Source organism: Prorops nasuta, unplaced genomic scaffold (assembly GCF_024137725.1).
Source record: "Prorops nasuta isolate Cenicafe-Biocafe unplaced genomic scaffold, Cenicafe_Pnas_1.2 PNAS00001, whole genome shotgun sequence".
NCBI classification, from domain to species: Eukaryota; Metazoa; Arthropoda; class Insecta; order Hymenoptera; family Bethylidae; genus Prorops; species Prorops nasuta.
Window position 1 is genome coordinate 12,512,214 of NW_027116798.1, and position 17,574 is coordinate 12,529,787.

Genomic DNA, 17,574 nt, shown 5'->3' on the forward strand with positions numbered 1-17,574 from the left:
TTTTTCTCGTGTAATTTTGGTAGTGAGTATAAACTTAAAACTTTTCAATCTGGAACAAGCTTATGCAGGATTAACGCAAATTACTTGTATAGTTATTTGAGCAAATAAATTCTTTTTAGAAGCTCTATCAAACATATACCTTTTGCTTGGATATAATGTTATATGTTTTTTGTAGATTTGTTGAAAAGAAAAGATGTGAGATTACCTTTCGAACAGTCTTTGGAAACTGCAGAAGCTACCTGACAAATATGATTGCAATCTCACTGAGGTAAAAGAATGAGATATCTTGGTGAATTTTGTAAAATACAATTCTATAGAAATGTCCCAGTTACTTTTGATAAGAAGAAAGACCAATTAATTTTATTGAAACAATCTGTGTGTGTGCTTTAATATTTATTACTTTTCTTAGATACAATGATGAAATAAATTTCTGATTGCCTGGCCTCTATTGTGGAGAACCTGATTCAGAAATGACTATTACTAGACTCGAGGAATCGAATATAAACCTTACTAGAAGAAATTGGAATATTAATGTAAAGCATTGCATGCTGTGCATTTCTCTCAAATAGAAATTATTCATTCTATCATGATAAATACTTCATAATTTTAACTGAACTTTGTTAAATGACTGTTTCAATTTTTCATATTATTCTTTAGATTTCACAAATTACCTGATGGAAGAAAAATATGATTAGAGGAATTCTAAACTACTAATAGAAGCATTATAAATTTCCAGTGCTATTATTACACGAATTTCCTGAAATAGCTGCCTATAATTGGGGATATACAGAGTATCCACATTTTAAATGTTGAAAAATCAGGAATTTTTGGTTCTAAAGTAATGACTTAAAAAGACCCTCGATTAAAAAATACATTTTGTGCATTAAGTGGAACTTAGAAGAGTGTTTGCAGATTAAATTTAAAAAACGCATGTTCCAATATTTATAATTGCGGTGTGACAAATTTATGGTCAGATATATAAGAACCTTTGTGTCTTTTACCTTCATATATATCTGACCATAAATTTGCCACACCGCAATTATAAACATTGGAATATGCGTTTTTTAAATTTAATCTGTAAACACTCTTCTAAGTTCCACTTAATGCACAAAATGCATTTTTTAATCGAGGGTCTTTATAAGTCATTACTTTCGAACCAAAAATTCCAGATTTTTCAACATTTAAAATGTGGATACTCTGTATATCCCCAATTATAGGCAGCTATTTCAGGAAATTCGTGTAATAATAGCACTGGAAATTTATAATGCTTCTATTAGTAGTTTAGAATTCCTCTAATCATATTTTTCTTCCATCAGGTAATTTGTGAAATCTAAAGAATAATATGAAAAATTGAAACAGTCATTTAACAAAGTTCAGTTAAAATTATGAAGTATTTATCATGATAGAATGAATAATTTCTATTTGAGAGAAATGCACAGCATGCAATGCTTTACATTAATATTCCAATTTCTTCTAGTAAGGTTTATATTCGATTCCTCGAGTCTAGTAATAGTCATTTCTGAATCAGGTTCTCCACAATAGAGGCCAGGCAATCAGAAATTTATTTCATCATTGTACCTAAGAAAAGTAATAAATATTATAGCACACACACAGATTGTGTCAATAAAATTAATTGGTCTTTCTTCTTATCAAAAGTAACTGGGACATTTCTATAGAATTGTATTTTACAAAATTCACCAAGATATCTCATTCTTTTACCTCAGTGAGATTACAATCATATTTGTCAGGTAGCTTCTGCAGTTTCCAAAGACTGTTCGAAAGGTAATCTCACATCTTTTCTTTTCAACAAATCTACAAAAAACATATAACATTATATCCAAGCAAAAGGTATATGTTTGATAGAGCTTCTAAAAAGAATTTATTTGCTCAAATAACTATACAAGTAATTTGCGTTAATCCTGCATAAGCTTGTTCCAGATTGAAAAGTTTTAAGTTTATACTCACTACCAAAATTACACGAGAAAAACGATCTCCCCTATATAATAGACCTCTTGAAAACATGCCTTCTTTATAGGCATTATTCAACACGAAGGCTGCTAAAGCAAAAACTGTTTGGCAGCAATATGCAATCCAGGCACAGTATTAATATCCTAACATTATTCGAGCAGCATAACCTTCTCTCTCTCGTTTATCCAAAGACTGTCAGTGTGGATAACAAATAATCCTATTGTGGTTCGGCTCTTAAATATTTCAAAATATGTTGCTTAGCAAATTCTATGAATACCTCCTCATCTTCCATGACATCATAATATTTTAAATGTTTCATCTCGTAGCTCTTCTGTAAAATGTAAGAAATACCCACAAAGTAATTCATTCATTTTCATTTATTCATTTAAAATACCTATCTGACAGATCCAGAATTTTTCCCTACTGTGCATAACCTCTGTCTCTATTTACTGACGTTTGACAGTCCAGCGTTGCCAGCTACTCAAATTTAGGAAATTCGGACGATCCGGTCGGTAATCTGCAATACCGGCTTTTAACCAACGTGAAGTTAGCGTTTTTAGGTCATTTTATCGTTAGAACATTTTATCTTTAGGTCATTCTCCTACCCACCAATTGCCCGAGCTTTAGTATCGTTCCACGGATTGATAGTTCCAGATTGAGTGTCGCCGGGCATCAATTCCGTCTCCAGCCCACTCTCAGGTTGAAGAATATGTTCTCCGCTTTTGAGGCGTGTGAGACTTGTAGAGCTCTGTTTGAGTGAATATTCTCGTCTAATAATTGTCGGTACAGGTGATTGGCCGTGATCATAGGCAAGATTCACCACCTTTTTCTCTAGAATGAATTGTATCCTCCTCATGTACCTCCACCTTGCGCTACCTTGTATTAGCGGGATATATTTTGTATTTTACTAGCCTTTCGCTTGTACGTTTCCGTAAAGAGGGGATACTTATAATCCCTTAATGAATTCTCGCAAATTGTAATAGAATGTGGCGGGCCATTCTATGGACGAATTTCGACCTTCTAGTTCTTATTGTTTGAATTTGTGGTATTATCGAGCATTGTAAAATATCAGATATTGTTAATAAACCTCAGAATTTTCTTTGGAAAATCAGGCCTTTTCCTTTAATCTAAGTGTCCTTCCCCGTTAACGGCTCTTTTATCGATTTTAGCGTAGCCCTCTCCTGACCTTGTCCCTCTCCATTTTTCAGCTAGGGACCGAGCTAGCCCAGCACTTTGGGGAACATTTAGGGTTTCGAAGAAGAGATTTTTCGTGAAGCGAGTAGTTATCGAGGAAACTGGTCTATGTGGACCTGGCGCCCAACATATTGCTTATAGAGTACTAGATTTTGGGAGTGTTATAATATAGTCGCGTAAATAGTAGCGTATTAATTTAGTTAGATCGTACCGTCCCCCAAATACCGTTAATAGAGACTCTCGTATTTTGCTCTACGCGGCAAGTTTTATCATAGGGATTTTTGCCGCGTAACAATATATTTTTAAAGGCTTCAAAAATTGCGTTTTCTCTTTCAAAAATGGTTTCTTCAACATTATGTTCCTAATGTTTAAAAGTAAAATTCAAAATTATAAAAAGTTATAGCCTTAAATGTGTTGTGCTGCGCAAATTGTATTAACGTTTCGCAGCTCCCTAGTATGTGAGAGATTAAAACTTTAAACTACTTTTTGTCGAACCGTACTTTTTAAAATTTGTGTGCAGTCTCACTTAACAACTATTCAATCGACCCTGATAAGATTTTCTGTAGTACTTTATAATGTTATTTATTACTTTCTGTGCTAACCTAATTATTTTTACACATTCATAAATAAGAGCCTCTGTTTAAGCAAAACATATTTTAAAAAACAGAATCAGGATTAACACTTTCTATTTAAAAGCATATAACTTTCCTAAATTCAAAGAGTTTTTAAATTTCGAATGATCAAATAGAAGCTTTAATACAAATAACAAATTTGTATGTTGTTTTGAATTTTAGAAAATAATTGGAATATCAGTAAAGTATGCAGTTTTGAGAATCGGGCGTTGAGCCGCCATGGAGATACACGAGTAAGTCGGCCAATTTGTGCTTAATATGAAAGGCTTTTTAGATAAAGATACAATCTATTATATATATTCATTTCGAATTTCTAGAATCGAGTCTTTTACATTAACAAAAAGATGGATTTTTTTTTTCAATTTTTCTATATATAAACAATCGGGTGTATAACAAAACTGTGACATAATAGGAAGGAACAGATGCAAGATTCTGCTTCAACGTCGATAACTATGTAAAATACACTTCTCGTTATCGCCTATGCATAACCCTAGTAGACGTGTGTAATTGTAGATTCTTTGCGGGTCGTATAGCGTCATTGATTCTTTATTTCTTCAATCTGTGCTTTGAGGTCAAAATATTCAGATAACATGAAAAAGGGTGATTTCAAAATTAAAATAGTCTTTCAACTTTCACTCGTTTTAAACAAAATTTGAAATGTATACTTGGATTGCTAACACTATCCTTCAGTTTTATGATCATGCCATCGTTTCGTTATACCTTGTATACAAGGACCGCCAGATAAAGTGCCCAAGCGTCTGAAAGTACAAAAATCACGATGGAGTACATTAGACATATGATTGGTTGGCAATATGGATTGTGTAGGACATCTCTCTCTCCCTCTATTTCACACACATATACACACAGAAATCCTTTCACTTTTTTATTACATCAACCAAAGGACATAAATATATAATTAAAGAATGAATAATTGTGTATGGAAAAGAGAAAGGACAATATAACAAGTGTGCTTCTATTTGTTCATTCCTCATACATCGACTTTTAAATTAAAAAATTAATTTAGATCGGAGGGGGAAGAAATGGATAGATACAAGGATTTGGAGAGTTAGTGAACCATTTGATCGTCTCTCCCTTTCTATCTTCGACACATAGCAAATATATTGTCCGTCATTATGATTTTGGCAACATCAAACACAGATTCCCTTCGTCTGCCGATCTCCATTTATATTTTTTTTATTAAGTAATCGAGGTTATATCGCGCTTAAGAAGAATAAAACAAAATAGTTTGGTCCATATGGTAAAGTTCATATTCATAAAATTATAGACAATATATTATTGAGTTAATTTTCAGCCATTCACTGCAATTCTTTAAGTATAATAAAACAAGTCAGTTTAATCTATTTTGAAAAGATCATATTTATAAACATGTAGGATATTTTCTTGTAATAAATTTTATCCGCTCAATGTATCCTTTAAAACTATTGATATAATAAAAATATATTCTTACTTGTCAAGACCAACAAACGCCTCCGCTTCTATTATGGATATTTTATTTTCATACAAAGATAGTATTTCAAGTGTGTCAAGACCTTCAAAGGCTTTATTATTTATTGCATTAATATTATTGTGATTTAAATTTAGAATAAGTAAATGCTGAAGATTTTTTAATGCATTAGATGGTACAGAGGACAATGTATTTTGTGAAATATCCAATTGAGTTAATGCTTTCCCTGGAAAGAGAAATAAAAATATTAAATTATTTTCTTAAATTAAGGCTTGGTATAATATAAAGTCAACTGGGATAACAGGGCAACAAAATAAGGGTTTTCGAAAATTACTTCGGATTTTAGAGTGGGTTCTTATGTAATTTTTCTCGCTTGATTCAAATTTGGTACTAGAAATGCTCTATCATCTCCTATTTTCAAGATATTTAAACATTTAGATGTAAAAAAAACTGATTTTGGGTGTATTCAATTATCTATACTGTTTTTAGCAATATCTGCGCTGTACAACTCTATATTTTAACAAATAATACAAGAGTAGAGGTTTAAAAAAACACTTTGTGTGCTCTTGGCTATACCCTTTTCCTTACCTATATACGACAATTTGAATTTTTAACATTCAAAACTATTAAGATACTACTAACAATACAAACTAAAAATCGAACATTATTTCCGGAAGAAATTTAATTAATATTATTCTGCACCCAAAATTTGACACAATCTTTGTAAAACTTGAAATCACATCTTTAGGGTAGCTTTATCTGAGAAAATTAAATTATTTGAAAAATACTGAAGGTAAATTCGAAATCAACGACTTCGAATTTATAAACAGCAACTAAAATATTTCATACCATATAAAAAATTTTTATTTAGTTGTGCTTATATTAATAATATTCGTTCTGGAGATAACATTCCACCCTCAATTTTTATTTTTAGCATCATCTTGAAATGTTAAAATGTTCAAAATTCAAATTAATAAAATGCACTATGGAAAAAATGTATCACCATATGAAGAGAATATATTTTTAGATCTCTAATCTGGTACTATTTAACAAAATATATAGCTGCGCATCATAATTAATGCTGACCACATTTTAGACCATTAAAAAACCAAAAAACAATTGGGTGCATTTAAAAGCTTAAGTATCTTGAAATATAAAGCTGATAGAATAATTTCAGATCTAAAATCAGATTCAGATGGAAAAGTTACATAAGAATTTGCTTCGAAATCTCAAGCAAAAATTTGCTGTTGTCCTGTATAATAGTTATATTTTTTTTTGCAGTTATAAAATAAGTTACGTTAGATTAAACTACCTTAAAAAATATTTATTGCTTTTGAAACTACTGCTGTTTTTAGCATGCGTTAAAAAGCTGATTTCAAAAACGTACACTCTGTGTGTTGACATCCCTAGATGTTTAGATAAATTTAACTTTTATCAAAGTAAGAAAAATTGTTGCTTTAACAATATTTTAGTATTTATTCTAAACCTGTTCTAGATTACTTTCATAGTGAAGAGTGTGGGGGAAAAACTTAAGGGGAGAGGCGACTATCTTTTCCTTTATCCCTTTAATCTTTACCGACAAACCGACCGCTTTTACAAACGAGGTATGCAGTTTTAGTCTGGGGGTGATCTCCCTCATCAAGCCTAAAAGCTTTTCAAGCAAATTATTCTTTTTGTTCTAGAACGGACTCAGTCGAGAGCCATTGCTGTTTAAGGGGTTGACATTTTTTCCAAAAACCAGCTAACGTCAATAGCGTTTCTATTATAGTGCATGTGGCGATTTTCCCTACTCCAGGACCCAATGGTGTTAAAAACTGCGTCTACCCACCAAGCGATTCGTCCTTTGGAGTCTACTTTCGACGGTATGAAAGGGAGAAAGAAAAGAGAACACAGTTAAAATGCCCTGACTAAATAGCTTTAGCTTGGGCACGAGTCGGGCTGTGTGCACGTCTGTCAATGTGTATGGTAGATGTGGAATTATCTCCGAAAAATCCCTAGCCCAAAATTTTTAGTGCTTGCGGTTTTCTATATATTTTTGATATATGAGTAATTCTCGTGTCAGCGCTCGCTTAAATTGGAGCATACTGCTCGTTTGACATTTCTGTTTGAATATGTATGTGTGAACTGCGGATGAATGTGGAATATGGAGATAGTGCATAACAAAAATTATGGATAAAATAAATAAAATGTTTAGATATGTATATAAAAATTTAATATCGTACAATACTGAATAGTCATAAGACAAAATATATCATTCTCTGTGAAAAATGTACGATATTTTAGGAAATCCGTCAATTGTAACACATTTTCATCGTCCACCAGTTCAGCAGTTTGAAGTGATAATATTGGAATAAATTATCCTGGAAATAAACTTAACTGCCAGAGATAATATAGAAGAAAATATATTTCCATATATATGTTACTGGCAATTATGTAGCTGCTGATATCACTTTCAAGCAGGTTGTTAGAAATTTTTAGTATTCAAGATAGCAGTTTTTAATGTTTTTAAATTTTACAGATCATGCAATTTGTGATATCATTTTGAATTGCAGTGCAGGCTTTTCCCTGGATACAGCTTCTAACTCGTGCATATCAACTCTTAGACATGCCATTGAAAGGTTAATCGTATAACACTGATTTCATATAAAACCCATTGGATTATCCTGCTACAGTAATCATGATTTTATGTTTTTTTTCTGTGAGCAAAGAGTGTGCATACTTCTTAACCTATTTCCAGCAGATTCTACACTGATTATGCGAACAGAAAACAAATTGTTACTCCGTTAAGTGTGTATAGTTTACTTTTATTTTCTAGGCGCTTTTTCGGGGTTCGCCTTCTTTTCTCTACACAAACTCTTTTCATTCCTTCTGGCACTCCTTTCTTACAATATCCTTATCCTCTATCTTATATCCATTTTATAATTATTCTTCTTATCAACTATCTTTACATTATTGCTTCCACTTATAGAGAGAGAGAGAGAGAGCTCCCATCCACACATCCTCTTTCACTCATCCTCATTCATTTCTTCCATCCTTGACTTCCACTTCTGAGTTATTTCCACTACCCCTCTTCCTCATCAACTCCCTCATCCATCCCATCCCCCTCCCATCTTCATTCAATATCTCCTTTATTTTTTCTTCTATCCCTTCTCGTTCCCTCTTCCTCCTCCACATATATCCAGCACGTCCTCCCATCCTTTTTCTTCCCATCCGCACACCCTGCATCTTCGATCCTCTTCCTTTCCCTAGTAGAGTTGGGTGCAGAAATCTTGCGTCAGGCGAGGGGAAGTAGGAATCAGAGGGGCGGAGGGATTTCTAGGGAGTTTGTCCGCAGCTGTCAAATGGCGTGGTTAACCCTCAATTTTGGATCGTAAATAAAAATAATATTTTCGGAAAACGATTGCGGAAAAGAAGGAAGGATTTTAATACATAACAGAGAAGACAAAATATATAAGATGAGTATAAATTAATAACAAAAAATGAAAATTATTGTGAATTTATAAGGAAATATACTTTGTGGTTATTTTATTTCTGTTACAGGCTAAATCCTATTCTTCATGAGTTTAAATCGCATGAAAGAAATACTTAAAGACCAATGAATGAAAAAGGACTGATTTATAAAGCATTTGTGTGTGGCCCAGTCATTTCTATAATTGTGACATAATGTTGTAAAAGTGAATGTGTAAGCGGTTACTGTGTATACAAAAGAAATTTTATTACAAAATAATAATAATGTATGATAATGTTAGTAGTGGTAGCTAGGGGGTTCCTGTGACACGGTGGTGAGGGGAGTGCGGGTGTGCGGGGGGAAGTGTTTTCTTGAGAGCTGGAGTATATTGGGTGATGAGGGGGGTGCGGGTGTGCGGGGGGAAGTGTCTTCTTAAGAGCTAGGGTTTATTGGGTGATGAGGAGGGTGCGGGTGTGCGGAGGAAATGCTTTGGCTATGGGGAGTGAGAGAGAGAGAGAGAGAGATCCCTCTCACCCTCTCTTTCTCTCTTAGAGTCTCTCACCCCTCTCCCATCAGCCTAGGGCCCGGATGGTTAATTATCCTACGGGTCCACTAGTTCTCTAAGGCTTACCCCCTCTCCCATGTCACTAGGGTCCAGATGGTTAGTTATCCTACGGGTCCACTAGTTCCCTAAGGGTTACCCCTCTCCCATCACCCTAGGGCCCGGCTGGTTAGTTATCCTGACAGTTACCCAGAGAACTTTTTTTTGTATTTTAGTTGGTGGAGGAAAAAGTTTCTTTTTTCTCCACTAGGTGGCGATCACGAAAATTACTGGGGCAGCTACACCGCTAGGGGTCCTAAGCATCTTACGGACTGCCATTTTTGATTTCTTAGTCCTGCCCTCGGAGGGTCTTTTCTCCCTCCACATACTTATCCTAGACCCTCCCACTATTTTCCTACTATGGACCCGCCATTTAACTTGATTTCACATTTAACCATTTTTCTTCCCTCTCAACCTACCTCTACACCATTGAAGGGTCTTTTTCCCTCCACATACCCATTCTATTCCCTCCTACTATTTTTCTCCTTGGGTCCTTCTTTTAATTTCACATTATACCTTTCTTGAACCTTGGATACAGATTCCTTTTTTCTTATACAAGCTGTCGATAAATATAAAGTGAAAAAATATGCAGTATCAAATGGTTATTAATTTAGCGTATAGACAGAATTCTCAAGTAATTCCTATAATTACAAGAATAATAGGTGAAATCATGTCAAATTTATTTCCTTTTTTCTTTTTTCTGTTTTTTTTTTTGTTTTTTACAGATTAAATTAAGGGAAATAGGAGTAGAGGAAAAGAAAGAGTCTTTTAAATAAAATTTATCATATAATTAAAAACGAACATGAAACTTATATAAAAACTAATACAAATGAAACTAATATTTAGCCCATTCAGCTAATAACAGACTCTGAAACATACAAAAAATTTATTAATATCAAGTAAATTGCAAACTTAATTTTTATTATTTACCTTCTATTTGTTTTCGCACCCACTTTGCGAAAACATCCACCTCCTGGTAGACACAGTGGATTGGTTTTCCTGATCTGCCACTGAATTTTAATTTATGCAGTTCGCATGGGAGGTTGAAAGTTGTAAAATGTTGCCTTAAATTGTCATACTTGGGGCACTTATAATATTCTAAATTAATGCATTCAATGCCCATTAAATTTAGAATATCACGTTCTATAGTGCCCCCTTTGTATGCAACTACTGGATACATATAGTCTCGTTGCACAATTCATATGAAGTCATATATTTCACTTTGTATATACTTTTCAAAACCCATATTTCCATATTCTATGCCATGTACATTTCTATACACATAGTTAGCACTTTTTTGATCTTTAATACTTAAATCATGAAATGTGTTATTCACTTTAAACGAGGCGTAATATGTGTAATCAGTTTTTACATCTTTTATGGCTACTTCTTTATATACTATTTTCTTGTTCACCATAAATCCATCAATATCTATTATATGGGTGATACTGTTTAAACTGAACATTTCCTAACTTGAGCGAAAAATAAAGTAGTATTCAATATTCTAAAGCTAGAACTGAACTGAAGACTACCCTACACGCTCTTCAAGATCTTTTAAATGCTGTAAGGGATGTGAAAAATTTGGTCTGTGGTGGGAGGTGACTAACCAGACACTTTTAGAAACACCATTGGTCCAAAGAGAGAATAGTTAAGGATAGTGGGAGAATTGAAATACTTGGTTTGAAGAGAAGGGGAAAACTTTAGAGAAACAAAAAAAGAATATATTTAAAATAACGGCAAAGTGTAATAAATTTAGTATTAAAAACGCTAACATGATGATCCCAACGTTCGTCGATTTTCAAGGATTCCATTTAATGGATAAGACATTTATAGTTAAAGAATTTGCAGTTTTACAAGAACTAAAAGTGCATCATATTTTATTTTCACCCCCCTTTCCACATACTTGGTTAAGTGAAGAGGAGAGAAAGAAAACAGAGTAAGTATACTTTATAAAAAACAACGAATTATTATTTTCAATGAATAAGGAATTTCTTTTTCAGTTCAATCTTTTTCAATCATCATGGCTTAAATTGGATGGATGGTTTTTCACCATATTATAAATATAAAGATATTATAAAAAAATATGTATATGAGGATACGGTTTTTGTAAAAGGGGTGGAAAAGTTAAATTGGTTAAAGAGTATTTGTGATTTAGAAATTAGTAATGTAGATGAATATGTGTGGGGAAATTATAATTTAGAAGATGGTTTATATAATTCACAACTTCCTATTTGCATGAATCATGAAGGTATATGCGCACTGAGAAATGTATATTATATGAAATATATGTATGAATCAAAAATCTAGAATATATGTATATTTTAAACTTGAATGCATTCTTTTTACTTCAACGCGAAACCTGATCCGTAAAGTATTTATGTTACTGAAGTGTCTCGGAGACTGATTATTTGAAGGGTTCTCCATCTAAGATTTTTCATTAGTTTCACGCTGATCATTTATACGGAAAGAACTACGATGTCGCTTCTAAATAGAGTTTTAAATAGCCAGGATGAATATCGTGAGTGGGTACGTGATTGTCGCGATTACATTAAAAAATTGAGAGTTGCTAGCCGCAATGCACGTATAGGGGCAAGGCAGAAAATATTTACGGAAATTGCTCAGATACAGTGCCGATTAATCAGAGCAGCAAGAGAAAAAAGTTATTCTTCAAATCACGCTCTTAAGAATCCCGATTTAAGAACTCAGCATGATTATCGCGAGTGGGTTTGCAAGTGTCGTGATTATATTCGAGATTTGAGAGAATCCAACCGGAATGCAACTCCAGATGCTATACAGAAAAATCTTGCAGAAATAAAATGTATTCGAAAGTTACTTCTCCATGCGGCGAAAAATAAAAATTCAATTGGAGCGGGCATTAATGCGGAAAAGCTTATTTGGAAAGATCTTGATTCATCATTTAAAAGTCGAATGTGTAGTGGTATGATAGTAAACACTAATTATATCGAACCACATGAATTTCTATTGGCAGCATCAGAAATGCTGCAATCCTACATGAACAAAGTATTCAGTAAAGTAAGCGCTGTTAAGATAAATATGGTATTCAACGGACAATTTATTTGCAAAGAAATTAGTGATATCAAACATATTTCCACAAAAAATGTGATTTTATTCAAGACTGATACTTTTAGTGATTGGTATGAAACAAACGTCATAGATAAAATTTTAACAAAATTAGGTGCATTTCAAGAGCGTGATAGTGGGTGGGCTTTGGAAAAAATATTAAATTTAATTGTGAATATTAATCACTATAATCCACTACATGCAGGCTGTGGAATCGACCTTCCAAAATATATTAAGAACAAACATGCAGTCATAAACATACAGAGTGATGATAATACATGTTTTGCATGGGCTGTGACGGCTGCACTCTATCCGACTATTTCAACTAAAAACCCACAACGACAATCTTCATACCCCCATTTTAAATCTGTTTTCAACGTCAGAAGTATAACATTTCCAACCACATTAAGGCAGATACCTAAATTTGAAGAAGATAATGATGTGTCGATTAATGTTTTCACGATGGTGGATGAGCAGGAAGGGCAGGAGAATAAAATTATTGCACCTCTTCAACTCACAAAATGTGAGAAATCGAGACATGCGAATCTTCTTCTTCTCGAACATCAAGGTGCAGCACATTTTTTATGTATCACGAATCTTTCTAGCTTGCTAAAGAAACAACTGACTCGAAAAAAACAATCTCATCTTATTTGTAATCGGTATGTTATACTGTTTATATTTTAATATAATTTTATTTAATGTTTATATACTAATATGATTTTTCTCTTAGATGTTTACACTATTTCTTCAATGAGGATAAACTTCAATCTCATAAACGTGATTGCAGTCAGCTCAATATAAACGTCCGTATACTGCTACCTGAAGAGGACCGTTGGGTGTCCTTTAAAAATGACAAGAACAATGAGAGGACCCCATTCGTCGTATATGCAGACATTGAATGTTTATTAGAGAAAGTGAATGAAACGAGCGGTAATAGTAGTATTTATCAAAAACATTCACCCTTTAGTGTAGGATATTATTTTAAAAGCGTTCGTGATTCATCGCTCTCAGCCTATAAATCATATCGTGGACTCGAGTGTATAGAATGGTTTGTGCGAGAACTCGATAAAATTGCTAGCATAGCGAGCGAAAAACTAAAGACTGTAGTGCCTATGAGAACGCTAAATATTAGCGAAAATTTTCGTCATAACAATGATCCCGACTGTCATATATGTAAAAAGCCATTTCTTCCAAATCAAATACGTGTTCGCGATCATGATCATTTAACAGGTAAATATAGAGGACCCTCTCACAACAATTGTAATTTAAACTATAAAGATTCGCACGTTATTCCAGTAATTTTTCATAATTTATCTAATTACGATGCACATTTCATCTTCAATGCGATCGCTAACATGTATGAGGGTTCAGTATACCTGCTACCTGTACATAAGGAAAAGTATATTTCATTTACAAAATACATACGGAAATATAATATTCAGCTCAGATTTATTGATTCATTTAAATTTCTTGCATCAAGTTTAGATAAATTGAGCTCATACTTGGAGAGATCTCAATTGAAAAACTTAGAGTCAGAATTTTCGAATTTAAATACGGAACAATTTAATCTACTAACAAGAAAAGGTATTTTTCCTTATGATTACGTAGATAATCTGAATCGTCTGGAAGAAAATGCTTTACCGCCTCGCAAGTTATTCTATAACAAATTAACTGACAGTGATATTATTGAAGAGGCATATAATCATGCTAAGGAGGTATGGATCAATTTTCAAATACAAACACTTGGGGAGTACAGCGATCTCTATTTAAAAACTGACGTATTATTACTGACAGACGTTTTCGAAAATTTTCGCGATAGCTGCATGGAAAATTATAATTTGGATCCTGCACATTATTTTACACTCCCAGGCTTCACTTGGGATGCAATGCTTAAATATACTAGAATAAAATTGGAACTTTTCACTGATGTTGAAATGTTGCTTTTCGTAGAACGCGGAATACGTGGTGGTTTGAGTCAGTGCTCTCACCGCTATGAAAAAGCAAACAATCGGTATATGAATGATTATGACTCAACAAAACCAAGCAAATATTTAATGTACTATGATGTAAATAATCTATACGGATGGGCAATGTGTCAAGCTCTACCTACTCATGGATTTCGCTGGATTGAAGATACTAACAACTTTGATATCTCTAGCATACCTATAGATTCATCTGAGGGTTTTATTTTAGAGGTAGACTTGGAGTATCCAAGCGTACTTCATGATAATCACTCTGACTTGCCATGTTGTCCGGTACGTGAGGCTCCGCCCGGAGCACGACAGAAGAAGCTTCTTGCAACTGTCGAAAATAAGGAGCGTTATGTTATACATTATCGGGCTTTACAACAATGTATTCGTCATGGAATGGTACTGAAAGGTATCCATCGCGGATTAAGATTCCAGCAATCTGCATGGCTAAACAAATATATAGACTTAAACACACGTTTGCGAGCTGCATCTAAAAATGAGTTTGAGAAAAATCTTTTCAAACTAATGAACAATGCAGTGTTCGGTAAGACGATGGAAAATGTAAGAAATAGAGTTGATGTGAGGCTAGTTAGTAAGTGGGAAGGAAGATATGGAGCAGAAGCATTGATATCCCAACCAAATTTTCACAGTAGCGCCATATTCAACGAAAATTTGGTTGCGATAGAATTAAAAAAATTAACGGCGAAATTTGATAAACCTATATATGTAGGTATGAGTATTCTAGATATTTCAAAAACAAGTTTATACGAATTCCATTATGAATATATGCTTCCAACGTTTGGTAGTAAATGTAGAGCATTGTATACCGATACAGATAGTTTAATATACAGTATTGAATGCGATGATATTTACACGATCATGAGAGAAAATCTTTCAAGATTCGATACTAGTGATTATTCGCCTAATAACCAGTATAATTTACCTCTAGTAAATAAAAAAGTGCCTGGTTTGATGAAAGATGAGAATAACGGGAGAATTATGACTGAGTTTATTGGGCTGAGATCGAAAATGTATACATTTAAAATACAAGATAAAATTTTTAAAAAAGCTAAGGGCGTTAAGAGTTGCGTTATCGCTAGAAAAATAACGTTTGAAGATTATAGAGACTGCTTACAAAATTTTACTGTTCATATCCATAATCAAAATTTAATTCGTTCAAAATTGCATAATGTTTATTCAATTGTGCAGCAAAAAATTTCTCTCAGACCACATGATGATAAGCGCTATATTGTACAAGGTACTGTATCAACTCTACCATGGGGTCATTATAGGATAAATGAAATAGAATTAAGTGAAGTAGATTTAAATGAAGATTAAATAATTGCTTCTTTATTAATAAATTGTATGTTACAAAATATTGTTTTTATTTATCCATGAATTATGTGTATTATTGAATCCTAACCACTTTACAAAGACTTTGTCCCCCTTCTTACGTAATACCTTCTCAACTAGATATACATTAAGATTAGCAGTTTTTAAAAGTTCATATTCGTAGAATCCACCATATATATCTGTACCACTAGAATCCCTTAGTAAATATGTAACAGGATTTGTTTTCTGCACTTTTATAATTTCAAATATTTCAGTTGTCCAATTTGGTGTGTAGCCTTTTGCAAATACATTCTTATATTTACTGATTCGTACAAAATCACCGACTTTGAACTTGGCACGACCAACGATCTTTATATTACTGAATACTGTTGCTAAGAGCTTATTAGCATGTTCAGGTTTCACATCGGCTGGACGCATTCCTATAGTACGATGTTTTCTTGAATTGTATTTGTCAACCAGTTGTTGTAGCATAGCTCTCCACTTGTAATTTCCATTCAACGTAAATCCTTTCCACATTTCTGTCTTCAACGTTCGATTCCAACGCTCGACTATGGTTGCTTTCAATACACTGTATGTTGAGTAATGATTTATTCCATGCTTTTTTATAAGCGATAGGAAATCACTATTATAAAATTCCTTGCCATCGTCGGTCTGTAGATTTTTCGGACATCTCCCAATCTTCAGGATTTTCAGCAATGCAGCTGTCACTTCCTTGCCTGACTTGGTTTTCAGGGCTATTGCCCAGCCATATTTCGACAATGCATCAATAACTGTGAGAATGTAGTGGTAGCCTGCGTCTGCATAGTTTCTCATGTCTACCAGGTCTGCTTGCCAGAGGTCATCGAAGCCTCGTATTATTACCCGTCTACGTAAAAAGTTCCGTCTGGCAGGCACATGCAACTCTTCTACCAATTGCTTCTTCTCCTCACTACTCATAATTATTCCACTACGTGTTATGCTTACAGCAGGTCATCAAGCACTGGCGGTAGTATAAGTTTCTTCAAGGCATAATTTATATCGTCTTCTCTATTCTTCTCATTTGCAAAATCTTTTTTTGCCAGCTGATTAGAGAAATATTCTACAACAATTTTCAATCCAACAATCATATCATTTCGTAATTCCTTGTCTTTTCGATCCAATTTATAATCATTATGATCGACTTTATCAATCAATTTATCGATTCTTATACCAATTTCATCAATTTCATCGATTTTTTTCATTAGAGTTGTAAATTTTTCCTCAAGAATGTTACATTTTAGGTAATAGTGAGTTAGCTTCTCACTGTATTCAAACAATTCTCTCATTAAGCTATCACGTACAGTCATCGAATTACGTAACAGAGCAGCCATATTCACCGCACTTGTCTCATCCGTAACATCACATTCTAAGTTTGAAATTATTTTCTACTTGGCATTAAATGCATTCTTTTGTTTATCAAACTTTAACGTATCATTATCAATTTTGTGGAAATAATTTCTCACTTTACCGGTATTGAAACCAGCTCCAAATTTATTTATTGTCATAGTGAAGTAGTACGTGGAACTGAGAAAATCTTGAAACTGCAATCTCTTTTATATAGAATAACGCTTTCTTCTCTTATTTAGATCCTGCCAATTTTTAACTATTATGATCGATTTTATCATTCAATTTTTCGATTCTTTCATCAATTTCGTCGATACGTTTTTTCAACAGATATATCATTTTTTCCTCAAGAATTTCACATTTTAATGCATATTCATTCAGCTTCACACTATATTCATTCATTTCTTTTGTAAAGCTATCACGCAGTGGTGTCAAATTACTCATCAGAACACTGATATTCACCGCACTTGTCTCATCAGTAACATCAGATCCCAAGTTTG

General features: G+C 33.4%; 1 protein-coding gene across 2 annotated transcripts in view; it reads right to left on the bottom strand.

The window, feature by feature from the left end:
* Positions 1 to 17,574, bottom strand: part of LOC136779621 (leucine-rich repeat-containing protein let-4) — a 1,178,420-nt gene that overhangs the window by 760,431 nt on the left and 400,415 nt on the right. For both annotated transcript variants that reach the window (XM_066737691.1, XM_066738539.1), the window contains exon 3: positions 5,263 to 5,485. In XM_066737691.1, coding sequence (XP_066593788.1) covers positions 5,263 to 5,485 — 223 coding nt within the window. The remainder of the gene's footprint in view (positions 1 to 5,262; positions 5,486 to 17,574) is intronic.